We start from the raw sequence: 16,255 nt of genomic DNA on the forward strand, positions 1-16,255 counted from the left end.
ATCAGGAATGTATATATACCACCAGTAAACAGCTGTGCCCCAGGATTTGAGCCAGACATCAAAGCCATTTTATCTGAACCAGACTCCCTCATTCTGGGTGATTTTAATGCCCACAATCCTTTGTGGTATTCCAGCATTCAGGATGCGAGAGGAGATAAATTAGCTGAAGAAATTAGTGAATCAGACTTTGGAGTTCTCAACGAGAATGTACCAACCAGACTTCCATCTTTTGGCCAACCCACATCTCCAGATATTTCACTAGCATCAACATCTCTACTACCATATATAGAATGGGAAACTAAAACTGCATTAAGTTCTGATCACTTACCCATCATCATCAAAATCAACACCTCCATCCAGACTATCAAAAGTGATTACAGAAAATTTATAAACTTCAAGAAAGCAGACTGGGACAAATTTACCAACATTACTGAAGAAAGATTCAGTAGACTCCCAGAGCCTGATAATATACACAATGCAGAGAAAAAGTTCAGAAAAATTCTTAACAAGGCCTCCAAGAAAACTATCCCTGGAGGTCGAATCAAGGACATTATACCTGAAATTCCCACTGCAACATCTAATAAAATGAAAGAAAGAGATAATCTTCGTGAAACAAATCCAGACTCTCCAGATATACAAACTCTTAATAGAGAGATCTTGCAAGAGGTTAATTTACATCGTAAAAATAAATGGAGAGAAAAGATAAATGAGATTACCAGCGGCTGCTCCTCTAAACTGTTTAAGCTTATCAAAAACTTGAATGGAAAAGGATGTAGCAATAATAATCAGGCTATTAAATTCAAAGGTCGATATCTTACTTCATCTTTAGATATTGCTAATGGATTCAATAAGCAATATTCCTCTGTAGTCAGACACATCAGTTCTAAATCATCCAGATGTGTTACAAGGAATATGAAGAAAAATAGCCTTGAAGATCCACCCTCTTTCACCACACAACAGACAGCTGAAGCCATCAAAGCCAGCAAAGCTTCTAAAGCAGCAGGACCTGACAACATCTCCAACCTGCACCTTAAACACCTTGGCCCAATTGGCATGAGCTACCTAACAAAGATTTTTAATCTCTCGTTAGCTCTCAGCATTATACCTGACATTTGGAAAAACTCGGTCATTATCCCTCTCCTGAAACCTGGTAAAGACCCTCAAGATTCCAACTCCTATCGTCCTGTCTCTTTGCTTTGCCCTGCCATCAAAATCCTGGAGCGATTAATTCTTCCTGCACTTTCTGAATCCCTTGAAATACCTGTTTTTCAGCATGGTTTTCGTAAAAATCACTCCACAGTTTCAGCCCTAAACGATTTTAATGACCAAGTTGCTTCCGGTTTCAGCAAGAAACGACCACCAGACAGAACAGTTTTGCTGCAAATTGATTTAAGCAAAGCTTTCGACATGGTGTCTCATGATAAACTCTTGAAAGACCTAGGACAATCTTCCCTCTCAGATCCTCTGAAACGTTGGTTTAACTGTTATCTGAAAGGAAGACAATCTCGTGTCAACTTCAGAAACACTACATCCAAATGTAGAAATATTAGAGCTGGAGTTCCCCAAGGAGCTGTAACATCACCAATCCTGTTCAACTATTACCTGAGGAATCTCCCAAACCCACCCAAGAATGTCCAAGTGGTCCAGTATGCAGATGACATCTCTATTTATTCTACTGGTTTGGACATAAACGCTCTTACTGAAGCCATCAATAAGTTTGCCCCTAAGGTCATTGAGTTTCTCAATGAAAGAGAGCTGATAGTGTCACCAGAAAAGTCAACAGTAACTCTGTTCACTCCAGATACCAAGGAATACAAGATCCACCCAAAAGTTCTGATTAACAACATCCAAGTCAAACTTGAACATGAACCTAAACTTCTTGGTGTCACATATGACACTATGTTAACCTTCTCCAAGCACATAAGAAACGTCACAAGCACAGCTGATACCAAAATCAATATGCTGAAGTCTCTCTGTGGCACTGACTGGGGCCAAGATAAAGAGACAATGACAATGACTTACAAAGCCATTGCCAGAAGTGCTATGGAGTATGCCTGCCCTATTTGGAGCCCCATCATCTCTGACTCCAACTGGGAAAAATTACAGGTATCTCAAAATAAGGCTCTTAAAGTTTCCACTGGCACACTGAAAATTACCCCTTATCAACACATACATCAAGAAACCAAAGTGTTACCTATTAGGGAGCACTGCATGATGAAAACAAAGCAATATCTGCTTACCTGTCATCTCCCAGAACACCCAGGCAACAAACACGTTGATAAGCCTTTACCTGCCAGAAAACACCTGAAACCAACAATTCAAAACTTCAGAAATAGCATACAACAACATCTTCCAATTAATGCTGAAAACAGAAAAGCCAAACTGAAAGCTATTCACACATCTGAAGTTAAAAATACTCTAGAGAATCTTCCCCCAAATGACGTCTTGGGTTGCAAACCCCCTGAAATTAACAAAGAAGAACTTTCTCTTCCCAGACATGTTAGGACCCAGCTCTCGCAACTTAGAGCTGGTTTTAGTCGCAAACTAAACTCCTACCTAACAAGACTTGACAATACAGTTGAAGATAAGTGCCCCAACTGTAGCTACGTTCCTCACGACACTGCACACCTTTTTAAATGCCCCGACGACCCCACAACCCTGACAGTTGTATCCCTATGGACAAAGCCTAAACAGGCTGCTGAATTTCTGAAGCTCGACGAAGGATCTACCTGATAAATTTCAATATAAGACGCAAAATACATGTTGTTTGGCAGATGCATGTGACAAATCTGTGGAGGCTAATCAATCAATCAATAAATTAACTCTACCTTCATTTTTATCGCATATATTAAAATTGAAGCAGTATCCTTTTAAAAAAAAAAGAAGTGGGTAATTTCATCATTTCTTAAGATTATAAGTAACGCAATTTTTGACACAATTTCGTTTAAACTTTCAAATCGATGCAAGATTTTTTTCATTTGAAATGTAAACTTAAGTTTTTTATACGTTTTCGCAAGTCTTTTCAATGATTTAAGTCTTTCCGGGACCAGGGATTTTTTTCGCGGAAAATTTCCTAGGTGCCTATGCAGATATAAACATTTTTATCCTTATTGGATTGAAATTTGACATGATAAGAAATTAACACAATGAGATTTTTACATCATTTAAATATTTCTTTAAGATTATTATAATCACATAAATAATTTAATATTACATGCATATTAAAATTATTACTATTTACCTTTTAACCGATGTACCTAAAGAAAAAATGCAGATTTTTTTCGCCTTGAATTAAGTAGATTCTTTGAGTTTCGAAGATTTAAGCTTAATAAGACCGCTCTACGGTGTATCTTAGCTCTGTTTCCTCGGCCAGACATACCGCAGAACGGCAAAACTAAAGCATAAGATAATTTTTTATTTCGATTGCTTTGATTGATGATTTTAAAGTTTCTTTGAATTATTTCATGATTCTTTTTTATTTTAATTTGATTTTAACATCACTAATTATGTTTATTTTCAGTTGATGCAGCCCTGCGCCAGAAATCCTGTTGGAAATTATGCAGTATCAAAAATTGTGATGGAAAGACATAACGTCCGACAGGATAGCTGGAACATGGCAATTATTTATATTTGATGGATTTGTTAGTTTGTATCTTGAGGGATTCATTCTAACTGAGGCCCCAAATTGCCTTAATTATGACTGTTTGAATACGTATAAGTTGCTTTCTTTTCAAAACAGAGAGAAATTGCAAACTCAGCATTTAGAGAAGTTCTTTTCTTATATTGAGCTTTTGTTTTATTTTGGTAAATTTAATTTGCATATTTCAATTGCAATTTTATTTTACGCAATTTTGATTCACGAAGATTTAAAATTATGAAATTTTAATTTTCCGATGTTTGATGATTTTTTTTACAGTCATATTGTATTTAGATTTAAGTATCTATTTTAATAAAAAATGCTTAGATTTAAGGATCTTACTTATCTTATCTGAAAAATGTTTAGATGTAAGCAAGTATTTTTCCGCCGGAGAAAAATTCTAATTATTGAGAAGTTTTTTATGAAATTTTACTTTTCTTTTCTAGCAAAAAGATTTAGTAGAAAAAATGTCATTATTTAATCTTTCTTTCTTTTGATGAAAAAAGTTTGAGTTGATTATTTAATTATTGATGCGATTTTTAGTATAAAAATCATTTACCTATTTTATTATGTAGGTGCCTAATTGAAGTTTAGGTACTATTGATTATTAATTCATGTATTCGCAATTACATGGTCTGTAATTCTAATTTTATTGAGATTATGAGGCCATGATATAATGAGATGTGTGAGTGGTAAATGTGCAATTCATGTATATTGAATGCTTTTCCAATTCCTTATTCCTATCCTTATGTGGTAGTGGAGTCGGTTTGAGTTATTGTGGTATTCGTGAAGTTACCATAATTATTTTTAGGCCTTATGGCCATGACATTTTAAACTCTTGTGGTTTATGTGTTGTGAGATTGTGATTTCGTGGACACTGTCTGCACGCATATTGCAAAGATGAGGTATTGTGTTCGATTCCCAGTGAATAGACGGGTGTGTTTCGGTATGTATTTCTTGTATTCCCTGGCAAGTTCGAACCCATTAATCCCTGTTTCCTTACACCAAATTTCCTAGAGAATGAGTGTGTTACGCGGCATTCCTAACTATCTCCGCGCGGCGCGTGGCTTGTAAACGGACAAAAGAAACGCGCACTTTTCCTTTGATTAGTCCCACGTGAGGAGCTACGTAAATGAAAATAATGTATTGCTTGAATATACATGCGCTCTGATGTGTGGAATATCTCAAATAAGCCTTCCTGCTTAGTTTGACATCATATGTGGTAAGAATTTATCTTTTAATTCTTGAAAATAAGCGTAGAATGGTATAATTTTATGAAGAAATTTGAATCATTAATTTTTCAACAAATAGACCATTTAACTGCTAAGTTTTGACATACGAATATTTTCCTTTATATTATTGATCATTTTATTCCAAAATTATCAATTTCTGATGCTGTTTAATATGATTCGTGCCAATTTAAAGTTTTTTAGAAATTTTATATTTCTTATTAAATTGAAATCACGCAACCTCGATGTTACAAAAAATAACAATTAATTTTATGTATTTAATTCTTATATTTTTGTTTTAGACTCACTGTTTTCATGGTAATAAATACACATTTGTAAACTTCACTATGTTGGTCATTCGGAGGGCTTGAGATTAAGATTTCGAGAACGGCTAGGTATTGCGTTCCGAAACAAGCTTCTTATATTTCCTTGGAAGGGTATTAAATTATTCGGAAAAAATTACCACCACCCTTCCTTCTATTTTTTAAATGCGAAGCTTTTCTAAAATTAGTGTAGGCCCTCCATACGTTCGTCCGTAACGGATAGCTTTTTTCGTTAATTTTAGGCATGTTGATTTTAAACTTTGCATGGTTATTCCTGTAGTAGTAAGGTACGATTTAGAAAGCGTAGCAACTCTATAATCATTACCAGAATGTCCGTACGTCCATTTTAAACATGTTGATTTTTTACATTTTAACAACAAATTATATGTGATCTAATAATCATATTGATCTGATTTTTGGTATACTGATTTTTTTTACAACAAAGTACAATATTATAAGCGAAGACACTCTATAATCAAGTCCTAAAAGGTATGTCCATAAACATTATTCTGTATTAAGCTGTTTTAACAAATTTACTTACACTTTTGCTTCGACTCTTATACATTTATATTCTGATTATTCAGTTCTGACACTATACAAGTGTTAATATCCGTTTTTCCTACCGTTTCAGTGCTTAGCTTTTATGGATGTTGTCATCCTTGTTTTTTACTATTTTTTGAGCTAATGAATAGCAAAATAGATAAACAAATAGTTATTTGGGTATTGTTAAATGTTTTGTTAAAATCAAACTCACATTAATTAATAATTAAGTTTATTTTAATTTAAGAACATAATTATATAACTTAAAGTACCAATATAATTTATATTTCAATGTCGTCAATTTAGGTTGCTAATATTGACCTCAAATATTGGTCAGTTTTTACGTCCAATATGAAGGGAGGGGATAGATTAAAGGAGATGGATGAAGAGTTTTGTATTTTTAGCCAGCTGCGCGTATCACTTTATTAAAGTATATGGAAATCTGGTGCAACATCCTAGTAATAATATATAGATTTATACTATCACATCAAAATCTTGTATTCAATGCATTAATAAAACCCAGACTACTCAAATACAAACTAATAGAGTAGCTTTGTTTCTTAAAATATTACTTTTTTATAAGAAAACAGCTAGATCCATAGTTAGTTTAGCATAAAGAATTAAAACAGAATAGTAAAGTTGCGCATAGAGTGTCGGAGTGTGTTTTCTTTCTGTTCAAATAAAGTAGTTGCACTATCAAAAAGCAACAAATTGATTTTTAGATAAGTTTCATTTTTGAATGTTATATCGTAAATATTGATATATATTGTATCATATTTGCTTTAAATCTACATGTATTTGGTTTTAAGATGTATACAACTCTTGAATATATCTTTATAAAGGATACATTATCGACTTTGGAAAGTTTTATACCAATATGTTTTTGCATTCTAACGATGGAAAAAAAAGCTTTAATCCTGCGTGGCTCTTCCTTAAAAATGTAGTCCCTTAAAGTATCCTTTACCTGAACTAACCTAACCTAACCTACAATAAGCATCATTAATACGTTTTTCCTTCAAAAATTTCGTTCATGGTCACAATAAAATATGAAGGATACCATCAAAAACTTTTCTAAAAGCAGTGGCGTGTAAGGGGTGTCAACACCCCCTTAAATTAAAAATAGTGTGGCCTGCTTTTCTCCTTTTTTTCAGCCCCTAATGATTACACCCCCCTACCCCAGGTGAATTGCTGTGCACGCCCCTATTTGTAAGTCAGTATGCTAGTAACGAAAAAAAGGAGGGCGGTTTATGGGCTGTTTATTACTCAAAGTTTTATATTAACGTTTTCTTATTCGTTGACTTAACAAATTTGAGGACTTTTTAAAATTTTGATTGGTTGATTCATCAAGTTGAGTGTTCAAACGTTTGAACTGCTGATTGTGATCTACAGAAGGGGTAATTTTGTTTATCATCATTAATGATATACATCAATTTATCGGCCGTTGTCATTTCCTTTAGATCTCTGTTACAAAAATCCGGATAAAAAATGTCTTAATAGTTAGCTGTGATGAAAAAACACCCTTTATGTTTATCCTTATATATGACTGAATATAGATAATCTAGATAAATACTCAACAGATAGAATAGAACTATATTATAACATGTACATACAAACCAACATATCCTAGTATAAAAAGTAATAGTATGTCTTTTTTCATTCCGGCTTGGCCCATTGGATTCTCCTTTTCGACAAAATTCATTTTGGCCTTAGAAAGGTTTTTATGTAAGAAATTAAACAAAATTCACAAAAAAAAATATTTATAGACGTGGTAATGGGGAGGGGAAACCTAGGTGCTCTATAAGCTATGAGCGCTTCTTTGATACTTTTTTTTAATGACTTTTAAATGGTATATGCCACTATAAATCTAAATACTTTAACAATTTTGTCGTCTTGATAATTCTTCCAGCCAGCATTTTAGCATTGTAGACAGCTTTCCTCGGATATTAAAATGAAAAAAAAGTTTCAAGGAAAATTTTGTGTAATACGAGTCTATACATGATTTTATAATATGGCTGAGAACAGGTTCTAACCCAGTGGATACTAATCGGTTCAGAATCCTTCATTCCTTCAATTTTGTTTCAACGTTAGAACACCTTAAACCAGAGGATATGCATATTTTAATATTGTATATTTACACATTTTATACGATGCTAGATTTATTAAATTTTAATCTTTTCGATGACTATTCAATTACACTTCAGTTTCGACTTGTATTAAAGTTTTATTTGAATCTAGAAGCAAATATTAGCCACGTGACATCAGCAGTGTAATCTACATTTTTTCCAGTTTAAAAGTAGCAGGAGGTTTGTCTGTCTCTATGTCTGTGTGTAGCCAAAGATATGGCTAACCGCTAATTTGATATGGGTCTCTTTCGTTCACAAGCTTTTTATAGGTTCAGGAAAGGTTTATTACTATTCTAGAGGAGGGTACCTACAAATTAAATATTTTTTTTGTATTAATGTCAATTATGTTAATTTTCGAAAAATGTGTTAACAATGTTTTGAAACATAAAATAATAATGTCATATAAAGGGATTTATTAACTACATCTGACAAAAATTCTCCTACCTTATTGTCAAAACTATAACTTTCTAAGAAAGATTACATAAACCAATGATTGTATAAGTATAAGGGTATAACCCAGACAAATACCTGGCCAAAGTGGTGCGGGCCTTTTAGGTAAACTAGCTAATTGCTTTTGTAGCGACTTAGCAATACTTATATTTTCGATACTGTATCCAAAGAACCAATTGAAAGTCGGCACAGGGTCCCAATCCCATGAGCAGAGTTACATATAGCTCGTGCCCCTTCTATTCTTTTACTTCAATCATAAATTGGTGCAGCTGATTTACCTTCTTTCTTGCTGCCAGATTTGAATATAATGAAAATGTCTAACATACAGTGTGTTTTTTTTTATGAGAACTTTTTTGAAAGCAATTTTAACCCACTTATAGTTATCAGAATTTATTGATTAATGGCTTATTTTCTTCGTTTTTAAATGCAGTTAATAGAACATTAAAAAAATATTTCAGTTTTTTAATTAAAAAGTACAGTAAAATCTAAAAATCAAAACTTAGGTGACAACATCTAAAATTGGCTTTAGCGCATTTTTCTTATGCTCAAATCTTCTACCCTTTGCAAGAAAAAAATAGGATTTTCAGTAGTCGACTTTGGGGGGCCAGTACTCCCTCCCTAATTAAGATATGGCCTTCAAACTTTGATATGTACAAGTGCATGTCCCCAATTGTATCTGTATAAATTTTTAGCTCTATAGCTCAACTTTGAAGCGTTTTGCAGCAATTCTTACAAAAGGTAAAAGATTTGAAAATAAGAAAAATGCGCTAAAACCATTTTTTTATGTTGACACCTAAGTTTTGAATTTACATTTTACTGTACTTTTTAAACAAAAAACTGCAATTTTTTTTGGTTGTTTTTTAATTGCATAAAAAAACGAAGAAAATAAGCCATTAATCATTAAATTCTGATAACTATAAGTGGGATAAATTGCTTTCAAAAAAGTTCTCATAAAAAAAACACACTGTATTATTGACTTTTTTGGGACATCCTAAGCTTATATAAATAAGATAATAAAAGATAAATAGGAAAAATAATTGAGTTCAATTCCTTATTTTACGATTATAACAATCAGCAGTCCCACCCCCTCAATCCTCTTTCCATCCCTTGTAATGTATTTTCCATCTTATCTTAGAAGCTTGGATCTAAATATGGAATTTTGGGGAAGATAACATCCTATTCAGGAATAGTAAACCAGGCAGTGGCGTGCGAACCGAAGGGGGCATTTGGGGCAATCGCCCCCCCCCTAGCAACCAAAACGCCCCCCCCTGCCCCCCCCTAGCCACCGCCCCCCCCTGCCCCCCCCTAAATGTTGAAAAATGCCCCATTTTGCCCCCCCCTGGTCAATAAAAATGCCCCTTTTTGCCCCCTACCCTACAAAAAGCAAAACTATCCCAGTTTCAAAAAAAAAGATCAAGAAACACTCAAAAAAAAATTTTTGGCGCTTCGCGCCAAACAGACAATTACTATTCATTTAACCTTACCAAATTTTTTAATTAGTGTAGAAATTAGGTTATAATCTTTTTTCACTGAACATAACAAACCAGGTAATAGGAAGTATTTTATTTTGTATAATATAAACTTTTTACCAAAGAAATTTTGTACATCCCCAATGATGATACACAAAATCACAAACCCTTATTTAGATTACAATTAGTGGATGAAATTATGGAAACTCGACTTAATTAACCAACCAATCAAAATTCCATTAAAGTCCCCAAAGTTGTTGAGCCAACGAATAAGAAAATTTTATATGAAATGTTGGGGACTAGTGTAATAAATAGTCCAAAAACCCCTCCCTCCCTGCATATTTGAAAAAAAAAATTTGCGCTTCGCGCCCTTCCAAACGGTTTCTGCTTTTTATCACATTGCATTGTATATTGTGTTTTTATTTCTTTAAAAACATGTGTAAACAACAAATATTTAATCAAAAAGTTATTTTATTTAAAAAAGAAACAGCGTTGATATTTATCTAAGCCCTTTTCTCAACACTGTATGTCTGTCTAAATGAATAACTATATATGATGTCATTTTATTTTCAGGATAAGTTTATCATTTTTTTTGTGTACATACCCTTACAAAAATACATGTTTTTTATGGCAATTTTCATTAAAAAACATTAAAACTAACTACACTCTATATTCCTAACCTGATCAAATACGCCACTCTTGTTGTCTTTAATTGATTTTAGTTCAAAGGGGGAGTAAATATTTTAGGTGCGCTTCACGCACCTCCCTTATAAATCCTTGGAAACACCACTTAATCAAAAATTAACAGAGTTTTAAAGTGCCATTTAAAGAGGGTAGGATATGTTGATATAACTTTTTAGCTTCTCTATAATTCACTATGGCTGTCAGGACGTAATGCTAAGGGGGAAATGTGATTTTTTTAACTGCAATTAAAGATAGAAGGCTAAAACTTAATGTTAACATTCCCATCATTATGGAGTATAATTAACTATTAAAAATTTATGGAGGTTGGACTGCTTTTTAGGACGTTTTTGGCTATTTTTGTATCTTTTAAATTTCAGGTATAGTCCCTTTTGTGACATTGCCTCTTAAGGTGCATTTTGTCGTATTTTCACAGTAGCTTTTCACCTATTTATAGCTCCTGCGGGGCCAATTGCCTAACCCTGCAGGGAAATCACCTGACCTAACTTAACCTAGAATAACCTTTTAAAAGCTACTATGAAAATACGATGAAATGCCCCTTAAGAGGCGTTGCCACAAAAGAGACTATACCCTATATTTCTAAGAGATTTTTATATCTGTAGATGACAATTAATTTTTTTGTGGATTATAATATTTAAAAAAATAAAATTTCTCGCTGATTCGAGCATCCAGTACGTAATTTACTTTGACTGTCATCACACAACATACAGGAAAAAGGATTTGTGACTTTTTCTACCTAAAATATATATTTATTTCAACAGATGCTCTTTAAATTTGCTCTGTATTCTTATTCATGATTTTTTGTGCTTTGCTACTTAAAGATGTTGTCATCCTTGTTGTCACTCAATAAATAAATATTTAAAATCAGTTTTACATATTTGGTTAATTTTTGGTAAATTATTTCCCCCCCCCAAAAATTTTTTTTTAATGAGGTTATTCATCCTTCCTGCTGAGATTTTATAACATCCTCTTCCACCCATAAAAAATGTTTTGTGGTGGGGGGGGGGGGGGGGGGGGAGGGGGGTGGAGGTTAAATTATCTTCTGTACTTTTTTTTCAAAGATGCTTTCTAGCTCCCTTCCCTTCGGTCATTGCAGGGTGGGGAGAAGAGATGGGGGAGAAGGGATGGGGGAGAAGAGATGGGGGGGGGGAGATGTGGGATATAAATTGGAAAAAGGGATGGGGGAAGGGATGGGGAAGAAGGGATAAGAACTAGAAGGCCCATAATCAAATAATCCCACCCCTTAAAACGCGCCTATTTAAAATTAGTATATATAATCAAAATGCCCCCCCCTAAAGCAAAGTGCCCCCCCGGGGCACTTTGATTTAGGGGGGGGCAAAATTTTACAAAATCTTCAAAATGCCCCCCCCCTAGACAAAGTGCTTCGCACGCCACTGAAACCAGGATTCTGACAAACAATTCTAAGTGAAAATTTTCCCACAACCCACCCCCTTCTCGCCCCCCCCCCCACTTCTTACCCACTTCTCTCTAGTCACAGTACATTTGCTGAATCACAGCTTCTGATACTATTATTTTTGTAATATTTTTGTCTACAGATTAAGATTTGATTATCTACTGAACTGATGGAGTTCTAATTTTCAACGAATTGGTTATTTTACTCCATTTTTATCCCCTTGTATTCAGAGCCCCTATATGCTAGTTAAAACCTAATACAGTAAGAACTGAAATTATAAACAAAATCAGCAGTCGTACAAATAAATGTACGGTCGATTATAGTGTAGCTTCTAATTATCATGGGGGTGGGAGGTATGGACACTCCAATGACAAAATAAAAAAAATTATTTGCAAGATAATTGGTTTGGCCTTCTACAAATAAAGAATAACTTTCCATCCTACAATATGATATACAAGAACAAATTATGTCTGTTTGTCCATCTCATGATTTTTGTATGCTTCGATACTTATAGATGTTGCCATCCTTGTTTTTACTCTATAAAAAGTGCAAGTTTAATTATAGCTCCATTAATTTACACAGATTACCTAATAATTTCACTATTTTCTAGGGTGATTACGGAGAGAAAGGAATATCACATTTCACAAAACTCGCAGAACAGGTAAAAAGTGGACAACTGTCAGACAATCATTTCTTTGATTGCATAACCTTTTTCTTTGAGTTCCATATTTTCTTGCAGTAATTTTTTTTTGGATCAAGCAACAATAGAAGTTTTTGATTTTGTTAACAACTAGTTGCATCGTCACAATCCTTTAGAAGAGGTCGAAAGAGGTCTTGAAAATGCTTAAAACCACCAAACGACATTAATGAAGCTTCCCTAAATAGTACAAACAATTCGGACCAATAGTTTCTGAGATTATTTAGCTTCAGACATTTTAAATTTTTTTTCTTATTTTCAGGAAGGGATGTGCATAGCCGTAGCTACAAAAATCAGCAGAAACCCTACTAGGTAAACATGGTTTATTTGGGTTATCCTGGATGGGAGGGGACATCGGGCTATTTATTACACTAGTCCCCAAAGTTTTTTCAATAACTTTTTCTTATTCGTTTACTTAACAACTGCGAAGACTTTCATTGAGTTTTGATTGAATGGTTCTTAAAGTTTAGTATCCAAACGTTTCAACCACTAATTGCAATGGGGTTATTTTGAGTATTATCATTGGAGATGCACATCAATTTATCGGAAATTTCATTAACATTTACCTGCCTTAACCATCCAAAGTTTCTTTGAAAATACGACGAAATCCGCTAATTAGTTTTCTTTCTATAATTTCAAATTATTTTTAGGGAGGAGTTTGATATGGTGATAAAGGCGTTGTTGTCAAAACCCAAAGCAAAGGTAAATAATTGGGTAACTTTGCTACTCTAGCTCTTAAGAATATGCGCACAGTAATCAATATCAATGAAGTCGATGCTGCCAATATAACACTCATTCTGCATGATAGCTTCTTATAGCAGGAATATATATTTTTAGTTGGGGAACTTGATGGATAAGATTTTTGGCGACAAATGTGTGTATTCCATTATTTGCAATCAACAAAAATAACCCCTATGTATAGATATTACTAATAAAATGGTAAATTTTTTTAGAGAAACATACATATTTAGGGACCAGTACAATTTATATTCAAGTGTACCGTAACTCCATAATTTTTAGTAGTATTGCCTTAATATGCTTTTTTAATGTACATGAAAATTGGCTTATAAATAGAAAAATATTTTTATATTTTAAATTATCGTTAGTAACTGTCGAAATTACACATTTACTACAAGTTGGGAGAGGATATCACCACTTCAATAAAGATTATGTTGGCGTTGAGCTTCCTAACATGATGACAACCTGTTGAAAATATAAAATTGATCCTAACAACGAAAAAAATCTCATCTTCTAGCTGTCAGTCTGTCGTACAGAGGAGGAAACTGTTATGACCAAAAATGTTGTTAAAAAAGCTGCTTCGCTACTAAAGAGAAAACACGGAAAACATGAGAAAGGAAAAGTGTTAAGAGAGAAATCAAAATAGTAGGTTGAGGGTTCTTTTAAAACTACATATATATATCACTATTTTCTCCCTCCTTTTCTAGATACAGACAACTAGATTCATGGTGCTTTCCCTCAAATTGCCTAATTAGCACTGAAACTCCCTTTTTATTTTTAAAACAGATTGAAAATAATGGAGGGTGTGTTATTTAGGATACACAGCTCCTAAGCTGGTGACTTGGCCCTGCAGGGCCTATACCTTACAGGGCTACCAAGTACTCAAGGGTATTTCTGCTGTAATGTAAAAACATACCAAAAAGATATTCATGAAGAAACTTTCTAAATTTCTTTCATGTTAGACGTTTAGCAACAAGAACAAAATTCATACAAAATTCGGAAAGTTGTGTCAATTCTAGTAAAATGAAAAGATCTAAATCTTGTGAAATTGTAAGTATGAAGAAAAAAATAGATACACCAGAACTTTAAATGCTCTTGTTTCGTTATTTGAACAATAGGTTTAGTAATACACACATATTGAAATAGCACTAGGAATTGATGATTGAAAACTTATTGAAATACTTAAACTGTATTCTTTTAGTGAATACAAACGTACATACGGATAAACCGACTAATATTTAGAATTGTAGAGTAGTTCCGGATTTTTAAAACTATGAAGAAGGATATTTTCAGGAAGAAGCTTTAACCAACAAGCGAAATAAATCTTAAATAATATTTGGGGGGCAGATGGAAACGTCGTCAATTGTACTAAGTGTTGCACCCCAACGACAGCTGAAATTACATATAAAATTTGTGACTTTTTTCGTTGTTGGTGTAAGCTGGGATATTTTAATAAAAGATAAACCGACCATAAAATCAAAATCATGTGCTTATTATGAGAACAGGATAAATTGATAATAACCTATGTATTGTCAGATTCGTTATAACCATTTAATTTACATTTTTCCAGCATTTTATTAAAGTCAAATTGAGATGTATTTTACTTTTAATAAAACTGTATACCACGCAATTTATGTATTCCATTTTCCTCATAGAATAAATTACGAAAAGGAAAAACTTATTTTAACCAACAAAAATCTTTTTTTTCTCTGTGTATTGAACCAATAATAACATATTTTGTAAACTTATTTTAGAACCAATGTACCATTCCCTTATGTACTTCTTTCAGTCTGTAAATCTAATCAGGGATCTAAAGGGATAGGACAATGACCAATTAATTGAAGTCACAATGATGTTAGACAAAAATTAGGTGGAGTCTAAAAGGGTCCTGAATGTCCTGCTTGTACTGTCAGATATCTTAAATTTTTACGTGTTCCTTTTTTGACGACTTTTTATACAGTTTTGTACTATGAGAGGTGTACTTGGAATTTATAGTTGGGTGGGGAACACGAATATAATAGTGTGTTAACACTTTATGGACGAAATGGGCAAACTTTCTATTAAAAAGTTATGAGCTATTTTTTTAAAGAAAATTTAATAATAATGGGAATAAGATATTTAAGAATATCGCATTAATATTGAAAGAGGACAATGAATAGAAAAATTAATATCAGCGAAGCTTTTCTAAAATTATGGTTACTTTGTCCGCCCTAAGCCCGCAGCGCTCGGCTCCCTAGTCTGCCTAGCCGCAGCGCTCGGCCCTCTTGCCTGCCTAGCCGCAGCACTCTGCCCCCTTGCCTGCCTAGCCGCAGCGCTCGGCCCCCTTGCCTGCCTAGCTAGAAAAAAAACGCCGATAATTAATTTAGGCATGCTAGAATTACCCTATGAATTTCAAAATTTGTATTATCATTCGTAATCTTAATGCATTATTTATAGGTCGTAGCAACTCTAAAAAACTCTATATAATCTTTAACAAATGTCTGTATGTCACTTTCAAACATGATTTTTAAAACGTTGATTTTTAGGACGTTTAGGAACAATGTAATAATTAATGCAAATTGATAATCAAGTATAAAAATGTTGAAAAAAAGTTTCAGCCTTTTATTTTTTATAGGAGCCGAGAAAATCACGTTTTCCTTAAACTAATACATACAGACAGACGGACAAAAGGACAGACGGACATTTTAAATTATAGAGTAGCTTCGCTACTAATAATCAAGTATAAGAATGTTGACAAGAAGTCTCAGCCTTTTATCTTTTATAGGAGCCAAGAAAATCATGTTTCCCCCAAACTAAGACATACGGACAGACGGACATTTCAAATTATAGAGTAGCTTCGCTACTAAAAATGTTAATTCACAATTAACAAAGATGACAACATCCGTTATTAGCGAAGCACAGATGTATCCTATTGTATAAATATAGTAAGCTTT

At 33.5% G+C, this 16,255-nt stretch overlaps 1 protein-coding gene across 1 annotated transcript in view; it reads left to right on the forward strand.

Annotated features, from left to right (window-relative positions):
- LOC145327554 (metabotropic glutamate receptor 8-like) overlaps positions 1 to 16,255 on the forward strand; it is a 138,400-nt gene that overhangs the window by 40,318 nt on the left and 81,827 nt on the right. Inside the window, exons 11-13 of the mRNA XM_080171096.1 lie at positions 12,498 to 12,548; positions 12,847 to 12,896; positions 13,235 to 13,286. Of these exons, the coding sequence (XP_080027222.1) occupies positions 12,498 to 12,548; positions 12,847 to 12,896; positions 13,235 to 13,286 (153 nt within the window). The remainder of the gene's footprint in view (positions 1 to 12,497; positions 12,549 to 12,846; positions 12,897 to 13,234; positions 13,287 to 16,255) is intronic.

Source organism: Acartia tonsa, chromosome 9 (genome assembly GCF_053477335.1).
Source record: "Acartia tonsa isolate MP-2025a chromosome 9, ASM5347733v1, whole genome shotgun sequence".
NCBI lineage: Eukaryota > Metazoa > Arthropoda > Copepoda > Calanoida > Acartiidae > Acartia > Acartia tonsa.